Below are 21,059 nucleotides of genomic sequence, written 5' to 3'. Positions count from 1 at the left end.
CTTGGTACCCTAGTGGCCGGCCTCTAGGAGGGGGACAAGGACCCTCCTAGAGATTTGGAGCAAGAAACAAGAGAAGAAGGTGTCAGAAAATTGAGGTTGGGGACAGCGTGATGGAAGAGGGGCTGTTTTGATGGCTTTGCTTTGGGTGGGCTGCCAGCTGGTGAAAGGAAACAGGAAAAAACGAAGGGGAGCTGCTCCTTCCTGAATTGTGTGAAGCTGGCGTTAGGTCCGTGCTGTATTTTTTTTTTTTTTTTTCTGCATTTCTATGATTTCATTTGCTCCCGCAATGGGGTCGGGAGCCGAGCTGACTCTCCCTGACTCTGCTGCTCTGTCGCCATAGATTACTGATTTGAAACAACAACAAAACAAAAAACAAACAAAATGCTTTCTTTCTCCCGCTTTAATTCCTGCACACTCTATCGGAACTACCGTCACCAAGTCGAGTCCAGCGCCTGGGAGGATTAGAACCTGAGTGCTGTCCTAGCTCGCTCCTGACTCCGGAAAGTAGCCAACTTAGCTTATCAATTGTTTGAAAGTTCCCAGCCCAAAGGCCGCCGCTCCTCCTGGGGTGCCGCCTTCTCCTCTCCGCCAGGGTCCTGAGGGCCTCCCTCCGGCCTCCCGCCCTGCTGGCCCCGCCCTCGACCCTGCCCATTTCATCTTTTACCCCCCTTTTTCTGGGCGGTCCTAGCAGCTCACCGCCAGAAGAAAAGCCACCGGTACCTCCCCTTCTTCTACCTCCCATCCTTTGCTCAGGATCTGCCTTCCTCGCAGTCACGCCCCTTCCTTCCGAGGAGCTTTCTGGCTGCGTTCGCGGGTGGACCCTTGTATTACCGCTCCAAGTCCGTTTTCTTTCGTCTCTTCTCTAATCGCCTTCCCCCACTACTACCACCTCCAGTCTATCTTGCCTCCTACCCTACGCTGCTCCACCCTCTGGCCCGGTATCCTGCCTGCCCACAGCCAGCAAAGAGAGACCGAGGGGGCTGCGAGGTGGAGAGGAGCCGGGACCTGGGGCTTCGTCCCTACTCTTCCTGGCCTGTGGCCCGGGACCAAAGCCACTTGCGCCCGCAGAGAGAATCTACACCTCGTCTCCAGAGGTAGGAGAAGCGTTTTTACTTTTTGCGGGGAACTGGGCCAGTAATCTGTGGTGCCCTTATTTGTGATTAGGTTATTGTATGTGCCTGTGGGGATTGCCAGTATGTTCTGCTTTCTTTGCTGTTGGCCTTGAGCTTTCTGAGATGTGCAAGAAGTTTAAAGCAGTTTAAAAGTATGGGATCCTCTTCCACTTCAAGGAAGAGATGCTAGAAGGGCTACCATTGCATGGTGCTACTTTATTTCCCCCCAGGGTTCTTGTAGGGCCCTACTGAATTGATCACTTAAGGAACTAAAGACTTTAACTAAGTTAGGGACTCTGAGTCTACCTTTAGTCGTGCTTGAGGGTTTGTTCTTATCTCAGATAGCTAGATGACTTTCTCCTAAGCGCTTAGGCTTGGGCTGGGAGCTCACCCTCCCTGACCCCAGGGCCATGAATTCTTTTAAGTTTTAAAAGTTTTAAAATGTGGAAGTAATGTACCACACAACTACTCACTTTATGCACACACGTGTGTGTTTATGTGTGGTAGTAGTGGCTGTGAGGCTCCGGAGGCGGAGATTGCTGTTACTTGCTTCATAAGGTCAGAAGATTTTAATAAGTAGTTTTGCAACTTCACACAGGTGTTTGTTTTAAAGTCTGAGTCGTGGCCATGTTACATTTGTTCATCAACAGCAAGACTGTCTACATAGACAGATGAAAATGAAGAGAAGGGAAAGGAGGAGGGAAAATGACAGATTTTCTAGACTGTGAGCAATCCCTGATGATTGCCACCAATAAATCATAATATGCTAATAATTTGCAGCAATGGACTGAATACAAATTAATGAAAGATGAAAGCGAAACATTTGAGATATGTTTTTTTTTCCAGTTATTGTCCCCTGCCTCTAGGAACAGTAGTCATGGGGAGACAATTTAAAACTTCTATGAGTATAACTTTTTCCCACTATTTAGAGAGAAATAGTCACCATAATCTTTAGTGATAAAAGGCCTAAGGATATATCTAAATCATCTTGGGTTTGGCCACATGAAACGATCTTTCTCAGGCCGTCATTGTGAAGCCTCTTTAGACCTTTCAGAACCCTCATTGAGTAATAGTCAGAAATGCCATTTTGGAAATGGGATAAAATTTCACCAATCTCCTACCTCTCTTCAATTGGGCAAATGCTGCAAGCTTATGAGACTGATAGGGTTGAAAGACTTGTTACTCAGACGTCTCCAACCCTTTGCTTATTCTTTAGGGAATAAATAATTTACACATTTTAAACTTATTTCTTTGGTTGAATTGTCAGAGAGGGGACAGGGCGGGTGTCAGGAAGGTACAGAAAGAATGCTACAACGTTACATGGTGAGGATTTTAAAGGCTATCATGTTTCAGATCAGCTGGGAAGAAAAAGCTGGCATGACCAAACTAAAATTTAAAACTGGCCTGGGACATTTTAATAGCCAGGTGGTTGTAGCGTAGTTGCGTCTATTTACAGAAGATAACTCAGGTCCCAGATATTCTGTTTGGGGTTTCCTGGTGTCATTTACAGGCACTTTCTTGCACTATATCATACTTCATTTTAAGTTCTTCTTTCTTTGGAAAAGTTTGTGTCTCTGTAAAATTGAAAGTTCTTTTCTTTCTAATTCAGAGCCTAGGTGCAAAGTAAACTTATAACTCCACTTGTAAGTACAGTAAGTTTTACATGGACATCATAAATCCCTTTACTTGATGAAAAAATAATTTAGAAAGAGATTTTAGCAATTCATATTTGACATTGAGATTTGGAACATAAAATGTAAGATTTCATTTATGAAGTAAGGTTTACTAGACTAATACATAATTAAGGCAATTTCTGAGGTCAGTTATCTTCAGAATGAAGCTGACTTTGGAATGCTTTTGAGATTTGTCCAGTAGGAAGATAGAAGGATGGATACTTTGATTTTGAGGTTCCATTGAGCACAAACATTCTAAGTGGGTACATCTGCTTCTGGGCCTCTCCTAAGAGCTCTCTCCCAGGGCCTGTGCCTTCTTTAAAAGGGTGTCTTTGTAATTAAGCAGCCCTTCCCCCCAACTCCCTTCTTTTGATCCAGTTTTTTAGGCGTATTTTCCATTTGGAGACGAGGAGTTTCTCACACCCTCCTGCTCCCCTCTTAAAGTTCTCTTCCTTTATCCCAGAAAATCACATACACCCCCACCGAGTTCTTAGGATGGTTTGTAGTTCTGTTTTGTTTGGGACAGAGGGAATGTTACCAGTGAGGAGGAATAGAGGATATATTTCCTCTTGGGAAACGCTTGAGGCCAGGTAGCCTCCTCCATGGAGACTGAGCATATTTGGAATGCGTGAGAACAGTCTAGTCTTCAGGACTGTCTGCTAGAAACTGTCCTTTGCATGCCCATTAAGCCCAGCTTAAACCCACTGAATGGGGTGGAGAGAGGTGTGTGGTCGGCAGGGGGGGTGGTGGTGGGGGCTAGCCTTTTAGGATGGTAAATGTTTCCAAATCTCCTATTACATCACCTCTTTCTCCCTTGGATTCAGTGGGTTTAGAGAGCTGCGTGACAAGTTAATTAACTGGGGACTAAACCAATTTGTTTAGAATCATTATCTATTGATTTCCTGTCCCTAGGAATTTTTGTTGGTGTTTTACTATGATGGGTTGTCCTTAGCATTATTTACTTTTCGTTCCTTGTTGCCTTTTATGGGTTTTGGTCCAAAATCTAGGTTCCTACCCCCAAGTCAAAGGTTAGAATTTAGTTGCAGGAACCAAGGGATTATTAAACAGTCCAGGAGGCCAAATTTACCCTCCTCCAGGGTGGGCTCCTGACCCTTTTTAAGGAAGTTGCCCCTTCTATGTACAACACACACAATCTGAACAAAAAAGAAAAAAAAGGAAAGAAAATGAAAGAAAGTAGAAGGTCATTTGCCTTGTAAAGCATCTACACAAATTTTCTTGAATAGAAATAGCTTTCCTATTTAAACTATTACTTGATAGGTTAAAAAAAGAAAAAACCCTTCACAATACCTGGACCTTCTCGGGACATATTTATTACATAAAGGAGGACTACATTAGCATTTGCTGTGTTGATTATTGCTTGAACTAAATGAAACTATTATTGGGCTTCTGAAGCCTTTTGTTATAAGGGATGGAGTTAATTGTCGATCTCATTCTGGATTCTAATAATGCTGGTTGCCTTAGATTGAGCCCACATCTCAAGGTCCAAGTATCTGACACCTTCACATCAAAGCACATAAAATTACAAAACAAAAAAAAATAAGAAAAGAAAGAATTTGCATTACTTTCTGGAAAAAATTCTAACTTTGTAGATTTTAAATGTCTACAGGTGTGGCTATCCACCTCCTTTTGGTAAAATATTTAATTTCCAGTTAATATATTTCAGCAATCCAAGGACCTGGATATATACATATTTGTAAATAATGGCCACTGGTATAATTTCACATATAAGAATCTATGCTAGGCTTTATGGGTGAGCCCACTGGTGAGAGGAACCTGGGCTTTAGACACATTTCCTCCCCTATAAATTGTGGAGATTGGACACAGTGATTTTGATAATCAATTCTCAAACATTTATGCTTGTCTTTGGAGGTCTCTTTAATCTGGTGTGTCTTTGAATGATTGATAGCAGAGTAAGGTATAACAATTGTTACAAACACAATCTTGTACTCATCCTGTGTGTAAGGGTTGGGGACCCAGATGAGTATGTAGTATCTACAGAAATATGCTTTGTATTTTAACACTATCAAATAATAAACCCAAGACAGTCAATGAAACTTAAGGAATTTCATTCTTTTTTATCTGCTCCCTCTACAAATGTGAATTTTCCATACTTTGGGTCATAGAAGTAAGTGATATTGCTCTTAAATAAGAGCTTGTCAGGGACAAAGCTTTGTAAATTGGTATAGAGCAATGGAGTAAGAACCAATGTGAGCACATGTAAAGATTCTCATACATTTTGTTGTGGAATGCCAAGAGGAACAAATGGATTTTAGTGAGCTCTAAACACTTTGTGATTTAGAAGTAGTTTATGTATATAGCAAGCCTGTTAATATTTTTATGACCTCCTCTTACACTCTTCCACATAAAGAAAAATCAAACTAGAACCCAGTGTAAACTTGTCTAAATCGTTGGAAAATGTTTTTAAATTGTTGCAAGATGATAGCTCACTAAGTAGTATACATCTGGATGGATTGTGAAGGATCCAGCATGAGAAAGAGGGAGCAGGAAGGCATAGATATGCTTCTTTCATAGCTTCAAAAATAATGTTTGCCAGACTGAGGGGAAGACAGTGAGGAAAGTAAAGTGTGTAGGCAATTAAGCAAACAAGGTACAGTAGAGTGGTCCACACACAATGGGTTCTTTTATTTGAAACCATTAGTACATAGTGAAACTTAAGTTTTATGGACCTTTAATAAATAAAATACAGTCTGTGTGTGATATCTATTTTTGATAGATTCATTGCTATTCACAAATTCAATGAAATCTCTTCAGTCAAAATATAAATACTCAAATCTAAGTCTGTAGCACATATAAATTTCCAAGTGAAATACAGGAACATGTTTCATACTTTGTGCTCCTGGTGGGAGAAATGCAGGTGAGTTGGGTCTATGTCTGTCTCAGTTTCTCCCCTCTGTAGATTTACTTGACATTTGTGAGGTCACTTTCACTCTTTTCCTGGCTGCCTGAAATGGCATTAGTCTGTGTGGCTTGAAGTCAGGATCTGGGATTCTCTGCCCAACCCCTCTCTGACTTGCCATGTGACCAAGGGTAGCTGAATTAGCTGCTCTAAGCTTCAGTTACCCTTCTGGGAAGCCAGGATATTAATACTTCACAGAGGGGTTTAGCCATGCTTCATATTGGGCAGATGCTTTGAGGTCATTTCATGAAACGTGTTTGCATGATGGCAGAGCAGGTTTATTGTAGGGTCCTGAGCAGGTGTTCATGTTTAATCAGCTTTTGCTCTCTTGTAACATACAGTACCCTTTGATGCCCTATCACCTTACTGACTATAATTAAGATTGACCCTACATTATTTGTTGACCATCTCAACCATTTGAAAAATATTAAATATTTTCCTACTCTGTCATAGGTTGAGGTAAAATGATAGAATTGTAGTGACTGTCAGGGTGAAGAAAAATAGTTTGAGAAAGAGACATTAGTTGGAATGCACCCTAGTGACAAGTGAATTCTTGAAAGCACCTTGAAAATGTTATAGTAAAGCAATTTTTGATTTGTCTGTGTTTTAAGGAAGAATATTTTGAGTAATATTTACCTGTGACAAATACTGATGATAGCCATGACTGAAACATAGCTATTGTAGTGTTTTGTGCACAGCTGGTTTTTATTAATGATAGAATATTTATGTATGCTGGACAATTTGTGGTTCATTTCCACATGTATGTCAGAACTTAAATACCCCCAAAGGGTTGTAAGATAATATTAAATATAAATATGGCCAAGCTAGAAAGGTGTATTTGGAGTTATCTCCCTTATATTTATTGGTGTTGCTTTAGATTACAATAACTGGTCACCTTTACACATTGATGCTGATGTTTTTCCTCCTTATAATAGCCCATAGTAAATTTCACATTTTGATAGAGATATAAGTGATTGGCACTTGCCTTTATGAGACAGATGAAACTGATGCACGGATTTTAAAAATTTATTTTTTATTAATTACAGTTTATTCACTTTGTATCCCAGCTGTAGAAACCTTCCTCCTCCCCTCCCAAACCCGCTCTCCCTCCCTTATCTCCTCCCATGCCCCTCCCCAAGTCCATTGATAGGGGAGGTCTTCCTTCCCTTCCATCTGACCCTAGTCTATAAGGACTCATCAGGACTGGCTGCATTGTCTTCTTCTGTGGCCTGGTAAGTCTGCTCCCCCTCAAGGGGAAGTAATCAAAGAGCCAGCTACTGAGTTCATGTCAGAGAGAGTCCCTGTTTCCTTTACTAGGGAACCTACTTGGAGACTGAGCTGCCATGGGCTACATCTGTGCAGGGGTTCTAGGATATATTCGTTCATGGTCCTTGGTTGGAGTATCAGTCTCAGAAAAGACCCCTATGCCCAGATATTTTGGTTCTGTTATTCTCCTTGTGGAGCTCCTGTCCCCTCCAGGTCTTTCTATCTCCCCCTTCTTTCATAAGATTCCCTGTACTCTGCCTAACGTTTGGCTATGAGTCTAGGCATATGCTTTAATACCCTGCTGGGTAGAGTCTTTCACAGGCCCTCTGTGTTAGGCTCCTGTCTTGTTCCTTGTTTTCTCGCTCTTCTGATGTCTATCCCATTTGCCTTTCTGAATGAGGATTGAGCATCTTACCCAGGGTCCTTCTCCTTGCTTAGCTTCTTTAGGTGTACACATTTTAGTATGTTTATTCTATATTATATGTCTAATATCCACTTATAAGTGAGTATATACCACGTGTGTCCTTTTGCTTCTGGGATACCTCACTCAGAATGATGTTTTCTAGATGTATGCATTTTTAAGAGCATTTTTTCTCCCTGCACATGTTTCTCATTATCCGAGAGGCCTGGACTCAATCAGTAAAGGAGCAGAGAAACCACATAATTGAAAGGAGAATGATGGTGGTGCATACTTGGAATTTTTGTGGGAAGGGGTTGCTGACATCAGAAAATGTAGTGGCCTGAGTGTTAACAGCATTGAAGAGAAATCAATTTTCTGTTTCTATGTATTAAGAATTATTTTATGACGATACAAATATGGTCCAGGTTTGATATCTTTTATGAAGTTGTCCTGGCAACTTTGATGAGGGTTGTTACAGAAAAGGTCAATTAAAACCTTCCCTATTAGGAAGGTAATTAGTACATCCTTTACTTATTTTAAATGTTTACAAGGGGCACCGAATTGCATTGAATTAGTGACATTCTCCCTCTTGTGACAGCAAACTATGATTAAAAAAAAAATCACAGACAAGGAAAATCATTTTGATTGCCAATTCTAAGGAAATAGAATTTCCTCTGTCACATTTGGATTTTCAGTTCAGATTTTGTTTTCCTCCCTTACTTTTTTTGTGGATCATGAACTGTGAACTGATGAGTTCTCTGTGTAAACTGGGGAAATACAATGATCATCAAAACTCACTGTTTTAGTAAGGCCATCTTTCCAAGCCACAGAGAAAGAGGATCCAGACAGTTCTGATAGGCTAGGGTCCCCGATAGTAGGGATAGTAGGGGAGATTCTCCCCTACTATCAGTGGACATAAGGAGTGAAGAGGGAGGGTGGGACAGGGAGGAGATGAGGGAGGGGCATGCAGCCAGGATACAAAATGAATAAATTGTAATAAATAATAAAAAATACTGTTTTATTAAAATAATCAGTTTTCTTCTATGATTTTCTTCTCTCCTTTTCTCTTTGTATCAGCTCCTCCTGTGTGTGTGTGTGTGTGTGTGTGTGTGTGTGTGTGTGTGTTTGTTTGTGTGTGTGTGTGCCTGAGTACATGCATGTGTCTGGCAAGGGGAGATAGAGGGAGAGGAAGTGGGGGAAAGGGAGAGAGATAGAGAGGGAAAGACAGAGAGAGACAGAGACAGAGAGATATTGTTTTGTAAAGCAAACAGTTTTTGGAGTTAAGAAAATATTGATGACCTGCTTTATTCCCCTAGAGTATTCTTATTGCTCGAGGCTGCCAATTAGGATTGGGTAGGGCAGTCTGGTAATTTTTTTCACCTGGTTGTTTATGTGACCAGGTTGAGCACCTCTCTTTTAGTAGTGTGAAGGAAAAGAGTTATGGTTGGGCTAACCCTAATAACACAGGCTGCCTAATAGTTTCTATTTTGCTTCACTTCTTTTAGGCAAATAAATATTGGCTTCTGAGATATCTGGGCAATCTGCCGAAGAGTAGATGTTCTATAGAGGAATAAAATATACACTTATTTTGAGCCTCCCTTTCCTCCACAACTTGTAGGAGATGGTCTTTTTTCATATGTAATTACTGATGCTTTTTTGCCCCTATGGCCCATACTGCATTAGTTTCTCTCAGTGAAGCAGTTATTTAGGCTATGATTGTGGCATAACTGGTCTTAACTCAAGTCCTTGTTTGAGAAGTCAGGGTCTAGATTCAGTTCAACAAGCCAGCACAGACAAACTAGGTTTCTGGTGCTTGCAGAGCAGCAGCAGGAGGAGGGTCTGTCTTTGTCTTGGAGAGTGACTCAGGTTCTTTGGCAGGAAGATATGAAATACTCACTCTTTCTTGTCCATGCACCTGTTGGATGCCTGAGCTCCCTCAGACCCCAAATCCTGACTGAAGGCAAGTGGGGCTTCTTTTCAAAGTCATACAGAAAAGACAGAGAACTCTGAATTCTGTCAGTACAACACCCATGAAAGTTAGATAAAGCCAGCCATCTCCATGTTGACATGGGGAAATGGCTTAAATACTTTTCTGTGGGTGAAACACAGTTCCTTAGACATAGCGTTGGAGTGGGAGATTGGATTTTTTTACTGTCTTTCTTTTTTTCCTAATTAAAATTAAAATTTAATTTTAAAAATCTGCTGTAAACTGTCTTCTTCAATACAGACAAGTAGTCTTTGGAAGTTTATTTATTTTTTTTTTCTTTACCTACATAGTGCAGGAAGTCACGAGATTTGGTTTCTGATCCTGACCTGCTGGTAAGCAACATTCAAACTTGATCAAATTAACATTAGCAATATGTTCAGGACTTGTGTTTCTCCAGTGGTAAACTGGAATTAATCACATCTATCTTTATTTCCACCCACAGGTGCTGAGAAAGCTAACAGAAGTGAAAGAACTATTGACTTTCTAGAAAAAAGGCTGAGAAACTAAAGGTAATAATGATGTTAACATTATATGCCTTTCATCCATTTTCTTCTATTGTAGCTTCTATTGAAGTCCTTGGAAAATTATTCACTCTTTATGCATGTATCAAGCACATTGAATGCACAACTCAATGTTTTAAGTACTGGAATAGAAATAGCATATAGCCATCCATTGCTCTCCAAAATCTCATATTCTAGCAACTTGCACTTGTCTTCTGTTTCTGCCTCAATTTGCTATGATTTTTGTCAGTACACTTAGAAGCACAAAAGAGGAGAATTACCTTCTTTTATGTCTCTGCATTACTTCTGCGGACTTCCATGCCTGAAGCAAGGTCTTCTTGATTGAAGTTATATAAAGGATGGGACCCAAGAGTAAATAGAGGAATTTTTTTTTCACATGTACAGTTTATCTGACCCTTTAATGATCATTTCATCTTCAGTAAATTATGGTCCTATTCTATATGTACCAGCCCTCTCTTATGACTTTAGTAGTTAACCATGTACCGATGATTTCTAAATATACATTTGAATATGTCTTGAAATGCATTTTTCAAATCATATTGATCCATAAATGCAGTGCCTCTGACTCACCTTCTGCATACTTCATAGCTTTGTGTTGTGTAGAAGTATTAGATTAGACCTACCTGACTTTCCCAGGTGCTCCTGATCCTTAGGCTCTAATTAGTTGTTGTTATTTTCTACTCCAGTGTCTACTTATTATAGTTATTAAATGTGATTAATGGTAAAATTGAGCTATATACATAGTATAATAAGAGCATAAAGGGAACAGAATGCATTTTCTATATTGAGCAGAATTTAAGGCATGGAAGAAATGGATAAGGAATAGTGAAAATATTTGAAGAAGGAGATAGAAAGCTGAACTGCACTTTTCTGAAGGTTCTGGAAAAAAATCAAAGAAAAGAAATGGCCTTAGTATCTGTCCGTTTAAAGTCAGGGACATCTCTGGCTGTTGTCTTCCCTGCCCAAAACCTGGAAGGTTTTTTAAGTTCAAATATGCGAATAGAACTCTGTTTATAACTCATTGACCATTTAAACAGGTGGCGGCACTTACTCATATTAAATCAGCTAACCCTTTAAAGTGCTACTTTCACTGAGGTTACAAATGGAGGCATGCACACAGTCTCATTCCTTATGTATATTCAGTTTTATACAGTGACATGCCCATTAGGGTATATTGAAGATGGGGATGTCAAAACTAACAAATTCCATTCTCAGAATGTAACAGGCTGGGTCACTAGAACTGAATGTCTTCAAGCTGACTGTCAGATCTTTCCAAGAGCAAAAGCGAAAGATGATATAAGCCATTACAGGCCATGAACCTGTTCTCACCCATCTGATGTTTTTACTAATTAGCTTCTTGGCCAAGAGGCAATTTGGGGCAAGTTGCATATAAGCTAGATTCCTAGGGGAGCCCACACTCCACTTTGCCATTTCGAAAGCCACTGAGGTCATACGCTGCTTCTCTTGGCTTTAGATTCCCAGTGTCCCTCGAGCCCAGATCTGATCTGATGGAGAAATTTTATTAAGTGAAAGAAAGATTTCATGGGTGGGGCTTTGGTCTTCTCCTTTTTACTTATTTGTTTGTTTGTTTCTAATGAACTGTCTATAAATATGAGCGTTCTTTGACCCATTTATTTTACTTGTGGGATGTATTATTAAGAAACAATATTTTTATTAAAATTAAGATTTTAATTAATATCATTAAGAAAACATTTTCCAAAATGTGGCAAAAGGTTAAATCACAAAGATGTTTTTATAAAATTATTTAGGCTAGCACAAGACTGAAAGCCATTTGACTATCTTAATTGAATAAATTCGTGTGTCTTGATACACTCACTTAAAGGACTATTACATGGCCATTACAACATTTATTATGGCATCTATGCCAAAATATGAGTAAAAGGTGTACAATAAAGTGAAATGTAAAGCCAGGCATGGTGGCACAAACCTGTAATCTCAGCACTGAGGAAGGCAGAGGAAGTTGTATCTCTGTGAGATGGAGGCCAGACTGTTCTACAAAGTGAGCCAAGGCTATACAGAAAAAGAAAAAAAAGTGAAACATAAGCTCCCATACTATGGTTATTCATTGTGCTGGTTGTGGCTCACACCTATAATCCCAGGACTGGGTGAACTGAGCAGGATTGCCACGAGTTCAAAGCCATGTGGACTACAGACTGAGTTTCAGGTTAGTCTGAGCTACACAATGAGACCCTATCTCTAAAAACAAAAGAAGGGTTTTTCATTGCTTTGCAAAGATTTAAATAGAATATTCAGCAATATTAACAATGTTGCAGTACTGGATTTATGAGTGATTTATCTTTTTATTATAAATATTTACATGCTGTGTTTATGTGGTTTATAAAAAAAGTGTAAATAACAATACTGTAGTAGGAGAAGATTGTTAAGGCAGCAGTTAGCCAGGTACAGTCTTAAACTTTGTTTTATGTTCATTCTGATTTTATGGATCTCTGAGGCAGTAAACTGTAAGATGTGGTAATGTGGCCTAATAATTCTCTTTTGAAATGGATGTATATCAGAAGGTAAAGAGTGGTGGCAACTGGATTCACCCAACTGCTCTGTGTTTCACTGGCCCCTCCACATCAATATGCCCATCAATATATTCTGGTTAGTTGCTTCAGAACAAGATAAATAAAGTGTAAGTGTAGTAAAAAAATGACCAATCCTTCCTTGTCTGGGCATGATGGTTCAGAGGATTAAGGCAACTGCCTCCTGCCTCTGGAAAAACCAGAGTTCCATCTTCAGCATCTGCACAATGGAAGGAGAGAACTGACTTCTGCAAGTTGACCTCTGATCTGCATGTGTACAACATGGTGTAACACACACTTGTGTGTGCGTGCACACACACATATGATAAATAAAGTCTAATAAAAATTTTAACTGAATTAGTGTTTTAGAAACAGCTCTCTCACATGATCCTCAGTAAGGGTTGAAAACTTCAAGGCCTTACAAGTTTTTTTCCAACTTGATCTAGGCAATGAATGATATGAGAGAAGAATTGATGCCCTTTCTTCCCTAACACATTTATGTTTTTGTTTTTTTTAATTTGACTTTCTGAGGGGATTGTTTGTTTGTTTGTTTTTTTTATTTTTTTTCTAGACAGAGTTTTTTTTCTGTGTAGCCTTGGATATACTGGACTCAATTTGTAGACCAGGCTGGCCTCAAATTCACAGAGATCTGACTGCTTCTACCTCCCCAAGTACTGGAATCACAGGTGTGCATCACCGTGCGAGGCTCCTAACATGTTTTCTAAGCAAGTGAAGAGTTAAGCAAGAGCAATTGCAATCTGGTGTGATGGTCACAGGAGTGTGGGGCATTAATGTGGTCTCCCAAGTGTCCTTCCAAATCTGGCTGCTATGGTTTAAGAGACGCTACATCAATAACTAAATGTATAGGGATTTGAAAAAAGCAACCTTCACAAATTTTTAAAGCTTACAGAAGGAAGCTAAATCAATATGATAATTATGGTAATAGTAACATTTTTGAGACTTTACTATGTGTTAGGCTTCATGCTTAACACTCTACCTTTGTTAATCTTCACAATAATGCCAAGTGGTGTATACACTGTGGTTCCTAATTTTTAGATGATGGTACTGAGATCCATGGACACAAAGAAACATGGATGAGGTCAATTAATAAAGACCTTGATTTAGGATTTGAACTTGAGCAGTAAGACTACAGAACCCTTGCCTATGATACTTCTTCTGTTTCCCCATCATCTCTTAAATTCAGTGATATTCTATGCAAGGATTTGAATGTGTTCTTTGTGTCATAAGTTTCCTGGAAAGCATCTTGACTGTGAAAAATCAGGCCAGCAAGAGGCCCAAATTGAGAGGATGGGATAATCTACTGGGGATTCTTGGCTTTTTGTTGTTGTTAGATTTGTTTATCTGAATGGGTATTTGACCTGTATGTATTTGTGTATGATGTGTATGCAGTGCCAAGAGAAGGCATATTATATTGTGGATTGGAGTGTCAGACAGTTGTGAGCCGTGTGGGTGCTAGGAATTGATTGAACCCTGGTCCTCTGGAAGAGCAATCTCACCAGCCCAGGCTTCTTGCTTTTAATGTGTGTGTGTGTGTGTGTGTGTGTGTGTGTGTGTGTGTCTATGATGTTTTATTCACAATGACATAATCATAGAAAATTTGAACTGGATGCTTTTCATTATCTGGAAATAAAGTATAAAGAAGGTTGATCCCAATTTAACAGAGAAACAGGTTTTTTAGACTACACTTTCCATCCTTGTTTATGTAGTAAAGGTTGGAGGCAGAGTGGAAGGAGGAAGTAGAAGAAGGGTTAGAAGGAAGACTCTAATAGGCTTATTATGAAATTTATTTGAAGGGCAAAATATGGTTTGTCCTGGCCATCTTGTAATGTTAATTTTGCTGGTCATTGGCTTGGAAAACATCTGAGCTCTCACTAATGTGTTTGCATCTACTTCCATTTATCTGGGGAGAGGCTACTGACTGCAAAGGGAGTAAGAATTTAGCTTCACCTTGTTGCCTTGCTGTTACAGAAGAGCCGAATATATGGGTTTATATGGCACTTTTAAAGATTGAGCTAGGTATTTCCTTTTTCCTCCTGTCCAATATCCTGAAAGGCACTCTGTGTGTCCAAGAGCAACAAGGTTATTTTATTGATTGAAGATGATATCAGATCTTTGGCAGTGGCATGATTAAAAGTGTGGGCAAATTAAAGGTTGCAAAGTTCATACTATTTCAGTTCTTGTGCATAGGCAGGGGATTGTCTCTTTAATTAATAGTGTCATGTTTTTTCTTAGCATGAAGATGGATATAAGGTCTTAAAGAACCATAAGCTGGAAAGAACTCTGTATAGTGTTTGTTTGTTTGTTTGTTTGTTCCTGAATTGATTTGCTTTCCTGTTAAACAAAAAGCAGAAGGATCTTGTATGGGAGTGGAGAAACACAGTGTCCAATTGGTACTATAAAGTACTTGAGGTTTTGAAAAAGATATGGAAGAGAGAGGACAAAATTAAGGGGAAAGAGATTTTGGACTAGTAAGGATTTTTGCAGTGAAGATCAGGTAGTTAGAAGAAAGCCAGTCTCAACCAATATGTTAAGAATCCTAGTAGTTCTGGAGACTAAGCTTGTGGCACTGTCTCTGCAGGGGCTCCCACTTGAAAGCCTTGTGCTATTTTCTAGTGTTTCAGTTGAAAAACAGACAATTGTTTTGTTCAGAATAAGACAATAGAAGCATGATGGTTATTTACCATAGTTCTGTTCACAGTGAAATTAAAAGTTGTTTCTCTGTTATGAAATGAGGGGGAGACACCTTAAAATAATGACCTTGCAGATTGGAGGCAGTTTTGCTTTTGATCATGATTATACAAAAAGAAGATGGAAAGACAAATTTCTGAGCTTGTTCACTCTATATCTGCTCAGTTTATTTTTGGCAACATTGCAAGGGAATAATGTTAAATTAATCACTGTGTGGTTTTGTAGAGTTTTTTAAATCTGGAAATTTTGGACAAGTTCCCAAAATACAGTGATGCTCATATGTTTCTTCTGTGCTGCTATGCTGCTTACAAGGCCTCTGGTGTGGATTAAAGTTTTCTTTTTTCTTCCTTTAAAGTGATAGGAATGAGTCATGGCTAAACCAGGATATGTTCATGTGCCACATTACCTAAGCACAAACCCTTACATTTTAGAACAGCACTGGATAGACCTAGAGGGAAGTTTACAGAGATTCAAAGTATAAATTGTAAATGAAAGTGGTCTCAAATCCATATCTGTGAAACATTTGTATCTTGTCTACATTTGTAATGTAGTGGAAGCCTTTTGCTGAGACACTGGGTCAGAGGAAATGCTGAAAAAGCAAACCCAGGCATCTTCTGCTTCAATGAGAAGGGCATTTGCTTTGAACTGGGTAGGATGCTCAGCTTGCCCATTCTTTGGAGAGTGACTGGCTACTGATCAGATTGTAAGCTCTACAAGAGCAGGGACTATATTTTGTGTATCATGTATGACTCACTGTGTCTAGCTCAAGGCTGGCAATTATCTGGAATGGTCAATATTCAATAAATATTAAATGACTTGGCTGAAGTTTTGTTTTTCTTCTGCCCAACTGAGGCTGAGGCAACAGAATTCAGAGTTTGATAGTCAGTAGTTTTTTTTTTTTTTTTTTTTTTTTTTTTTTTTTTTTTTTTTTTGACCCCAGATCTATCTTATGATGTCTGCTTCCCCTTCTAGCTTGCAAGGCAGTTAAACTCATGATCCTGTCCTGCTAGTAACAAAAACTGAACATTGTTCCCAAAGGTAACAGTAGCTGTATTTCATTAGCATCACCTAGGTTCCCAATTGTCATGGCTTTCCAAGGCTATGAGACTTGAACACAGCATCACTTTCCAGGGTCACTCTTTAGCCTTTATGTCTCTTAAAGACTGGAATGACCTACAGCACTCACCTTCTACACAGTGAGCTTTGTTTTCTGCCCTAGTGGAGATAGACTCTGCCACTCATGTAAAAGCCAAGCAACATGGAACAACATTTTCCCTTGGAAGGAGTAGTTTGTTTAACTGTTGGCTCTTGGTGGCAACTTAGAAACGACATTTTTATTTCTCCTTCCCTTCCTAAACATTTCAGAGTGACCAGTGGTTGGACTCTTGCCGGCGCTTACCCTGAACCTGAGTGTTAGGGGAGAGGGAATCTGCTGCTGCGGTTTCTGGAGCTGCTCATAAGCAAGAGTTCCCTATCCTGATCAAGGCTTTAAGCCTAAAAGAAAGCAGAAATAGGTACGAACTATTGGTGTGTGTATACATATTTGCCTGTATGGGTGCATGCCTGTATGACAGTGTGTGTGCTCACGTGTCCCCTGCATTTATCTGTGCTAGCCCACAGGTGAGCATGCCTGTGTGCTTATGTGTGAGTGCTGGATGGGCGGGTGTGGCATGGGAGGGGGTGGCATACCTTTGAAGGTATGGAGTCTGGGACAACTTAAAGACTACATTCTCCTGCCTTGCGGGAGAGGAGTGGAAGTGGTATTTGCTCTAACTACAAACATTCTTGTTTCCACCTTTTTTTTTTCCCTAGAAGAAAAGAATTTCGTAGTCATCTGTCCAATTTCAGGCAACAGAAGACATTTTCATATTTGAAAATGAGTCCAAATCTAGGAACCCCAGAGTGTCACTGAAGTGGAGAGAAGTGCGATTACAAGCTAAGTTAGTTAGCCATTTGGTGGTTAGTTTATACTTCCCAAAAGAATATGGATAAGATATAAGAAGAACTTCTTGGGCTAGGAATGTAGCTCAGAAGTAAAGTTCTTGCCTAGCATGCCTGAAACCCCAAATTCCATTTTTATAACACAAAACAAATCGATCAATTAGATAATCACTTATCTAAATAAAAAATAAAATGTGCTCTTGGAAGGGGAACTGTGGAGTTTGATTATTCCACAGAACAGCTGGAAGGCAAGTAATGATAATAATCAAGAAATAAAAAAAGCCAGAGGCCTTTACTGTGCACATTCTGGATGCAATGTAGCAGGAAGGAAAGAGATTGCAGAGAGCTTAGAGGTAGCTTAATATACAGATAAAGATAGGTAGAAACCTAAGGTTCGGTAGGTTGACCCTTCCCAGGACTTTGTGAGTGATGTGTGTGTTCATACCAAGTTACTTCAAATCTTTACAATGAAAAGTTCATTGTTTAACATTAATGTTTACTTGTAGTAGTACTTAACATGGAAGATTCTTTCAAAATAGTTTTGAGTGTCTGATAAATTGATATGAGCAATATAGTGTTGAGAACCAAGGGGTGGTACATGTGCCTTGTCATTTACTTTTTCAGATGAGGAAACAGAAGTGATGAAAAGAAGAGTATTGGGTTATGCTACCTGTGTACAACAGTGTGACTATGACTTGAATCTTGATTTGTGCTACTATTATCTATTTTATAAGATCCATGTTATTTCTTTACAAGAATTGATGATGGTAGTCAGGGACATGCTCATCAACCTAGTTTCAGATGGATTTTGGTTTTTCAGTTTCTAAATGTTGACAGGGGAATAATTTAAATCAGCTTGTACTATCCAACCACAGTAGCAAACTATCTTAATGTCTATTCTTAGATGGCCTAACGTGTGTCAGAAATACTTGTTCAAAGCCATTTTCTTATTAAATCATGAAGCACCCAAAATGAATACTAAAAAGTTCTTTTTTTTTTTTTTTTTTTTTTTTTTTTAAGATTATGTTTCAGGGTTATAGGCAATCTGAGGAAGAATAGCACCGAGGCAGGGTTCATTTATACCTGGTACTAACTAAGCTCTCTTACTCATTATTTATGTAAGTTATTATTTTGTATTTTATTTCTCTGATCACATGCTGAAATGCTTTATAAATCCTATTTAAGGGGAAATTTTGCCCACTTGTCTCTGCCTCCATAGCCATAGAACTTGTATTTTTAGTTTAAATATAGTAGAGAGAGCCGAACCATGTAAATTAAGGTCTTAGAAATTTGCCCACTCTCATCATTCTCCTTTATTTCCCCTTGTTTGCCCATTCCTTTTAGAAATTAAGTCAGGATTAGTTCAATCAAAGTAATAGAGAAATGAGCATTTTGGCCTAAATGTTCCTCAACATATCAGTGCTAAAGACAATAATCATGGAATTAATTTATGACTTATGAATACAATCCTCTGTTTTGTTTCTGTAATGGATTCCTCACCTTCAAAAACACATTTTCTTCCTCCTTAGAGGACTCATTTATACATCAGCTGGATGTTAAGCTTCCTGTTTCCCCTTCCCAGGTCAAGGGCAGCCCAAGTGCCCAATTTCTCTCTCTCTTCACAAAGCACGGCCAGCTATAGAGATGAGAAATTCTGAAGAGCAGCCAAGTGGAGGAACTACAGTATTGCAACGTCTGCTTCAAGAGCAGCTTCGGTATGGCAATCCCAGTGAGAATCGCAATCTTCTTGCCATACACCAGCAAGCCACAGGGAATGCCCCTCCATTCTCCACTGGCAGTGGGAACCAAGGGTCTCAGAATGATGGACTGAGTTCCCAGGATCATCACCAGCAGCTCGTGGCACACCCTGCTCGGCAAGAACCCCAGGGCCAGGAAATCCAGTCAGAAAACAGCATCATGGAGAAGCAACTGTCCCCTCGAATGCAGAATAATGAAGAACTCCCAACCTATGAAGAAGCCAAGGTCCAGTCCCAGTACTTCAGGGGCCAACAGCATGCTAGTGTTGGGGCTGCTTTCTATGTCACAGGAGTCACTAACCAGAAGATGAGAACCGAGGGACGCCCATCAGTTCAGCGACTCAATCCTGGGAAAATGCACCAAGATGAAGGACTTAGAGACCTTAAACAAGGGCATGTCCGATCCTTGAGTGAAAGGCTAATGCAGATGTCACTGGCTACTAGTGGAGTTAAAGCTCACACACCTGTTACCAGTACTCCCCTCTCCCCACCACAACCCAATGACCTCTACAAGAATCCCGCCAGTTCCAGTGAATTCTACAAGGCCCAAGGGCCACCTCCTAGCCAGCATAGTCTGAAGGGCATGGAACACCGAGGTCCCCCACCAGAATATCCTTTCAAGGGCATGCCATCCCAGTCTGTAGTGTGCAAGTCCCAAGAGCCAGGGCACTTCTATAGTGAGCATCGCCTGAACCAGCCAGGGAGAACAGAGGGGCAACTGATGAGGTATCAGCACCCCCCTGAGTATGGAGCAGCAAGGTAAGAGTTCCCTTTCTGTCATTTCCTGGCCTTATCCCAAACCAGCCTCCTCTGCTGCCCGGTGGGAATCTTAAGGGAAAGAATGGGCAGGTGTCTGACATAACAAACTGCCTCGTGACTTTATTTTCATATTCATTTGGTCTCTTGACTCCTAGGATTGTGGAAGAAGGGTCAATGTTTCTCATTTTCTGAGTTCTGAAGGCCTTCCATAAGAAGCAAAAGCAAATTATGTTGGCCCTTAATAAGTCTGCAACACATTGTGTCACTTCCATCATTCACAGATCACTTTTTTTGTGTGTGTTGTGTACCAGTCTGTCTTTTACTTGTTAGTTGTATGTTCTCAAAGAATTATTGTGATGCTTTTCGATACTAAGCAGCCAGGGAGATATGATTGTTGGTGTAAAAAGAATGATATACCCTTATCAGCTCATAATGTTCCTTGCCTTGACCTTCAGGTCCAGCTTCAGGAAATGTCTGAGCTGCTTCTTGCTTCTTCTGGAGAGAGTTTGTTGGGCCTTTCAGGTTTTTACTCATTAAGTTAAATTCACTTTATCTCTGTAGTTCTTTCAGATGCTCAAATGCATGTGGAAAACTATTCCCATCACATCTGTTTCATATCTTTCGTTCGTCCTAAGTATGCTTACTTCTTCACCACTCAGCATTTGTTGTCCTTTGTATTATGCACCAGATCCTATGATTCTTTTTATTACTTGTATTCTTACTGTTTGGTAGAATTTCAGGGCATGGCGCAGGGGAAGGGTTAAAGTATGACAGCAATGATAACAGTTATTCATGGTATGTTGGCCTCTTCTCTGGGGTAGGGTAATCATGGGTGTCCAGAAGGGTTGAAGCCCTAGGGGGCTCACAGTCCAAGACTGTGATTTCACTGGTATCCTCCTCTTTGTCTCTTGTGTCCATTAATTCATTTGGGAGAGAACCTCCTGGCTTGAAGCTGGTGACTCAGGAGATAAGGCACTTGGGGTGGAGTAGGGCGGAGGTAAGAGAAGTTACCTAGTATTTCCTGGTATTTCTTTTCCCCACACCCAGGTCCTGAATTTTTTTTTTTTTTTTATCCAGAGTCAATTTATTTTAAGCTCCTCCTCTTGCTTTACTGGTTTAGAATTTTTTCTTCCTTAACCTAGGGTGATTTCTAACCCTTTGCAAGTTCCAATGAAACTTCCAGAAGACAGGAGCCTGGTTTTTGATAATTATCTCAGAACAGGAAATGGGATATGAACAAGGCCATTCAGCTTTCAGCTAGTGAAACAACCCTGTTCCCTTCTGCCCAGTGAAATGGGAGAACGGGGGAGAACCTGCACCCCTGGACTGCATAGCTTAGTGAAAATCCGCTCAAGTTAGGAACATGTCAAGGAATCATAGGGCTTTTGTTTTCATTTTCCCATTAGAAGGAAGCATCTGAGACACTGCCTCTCTTCTGTTCTGGCCTGTG

At 40.0% G+C, this 21,059-nt stretch overlaps 1 protein-coding gene across 6 annotated transcripts in view; it reads left to right on the top strand.

The window, feature by feature from the left end:
• The first annotated feature begins 293 nt into the window (after nt 1-293).
• Nucleotides 294-21,059, top strand: part of Amot (angiomotin) — a 67,813-nt gene continuing 47,047 nt past the window's right edge. Inside the window, exons 1-5 of one of the 6 annotated variants that reach the window (XM_021662290.2) lie at nt 294-1,094; nt 9,667-9,708; nt 9,819-9,885; nt 16,518-16,666; nt 18,676-19,609. In XM_021662290.2, the coding sequence (XP_021517965.1) occupies nt 18,738-19,609 (872 nt within the window). In that variant the 5' untranslated portion in view covers nt 294-1,094; nt 9,667-9,708; nt 9,819-9,885; nt 16,518-16,666; nt 18,676-18,737. Of the gene's footprint in view, nt 1,095-9,666; nt 9,709-9,818; nt 9,886-16,517; nt 16,667-18,675; nt 19,610-21,059 lie in introns of those variants that run through there. The other 5 variants (XM_021662289.2, XM_060375568.1, XM_021662291.2 and 2 more) reach the window with 5 other exon arrangements.

Source organism: Meriones unguiculatus, chromosome X, assembly GCF_030254825.1.
Source record: "Meriones unguiculatus strain TT.TT164.6M chromosome X, Bangor_MerUng_6.1, whole genome shotgun sequence".
NCBI lineage: Eukaryota > Metazoa > Chordata > Mammalia > Rodentia > Muridae > Meriones > Meriones unguiculatus.
This window is presented reverse-complemented; position numbering and strand designations above follow the sequence as displayed.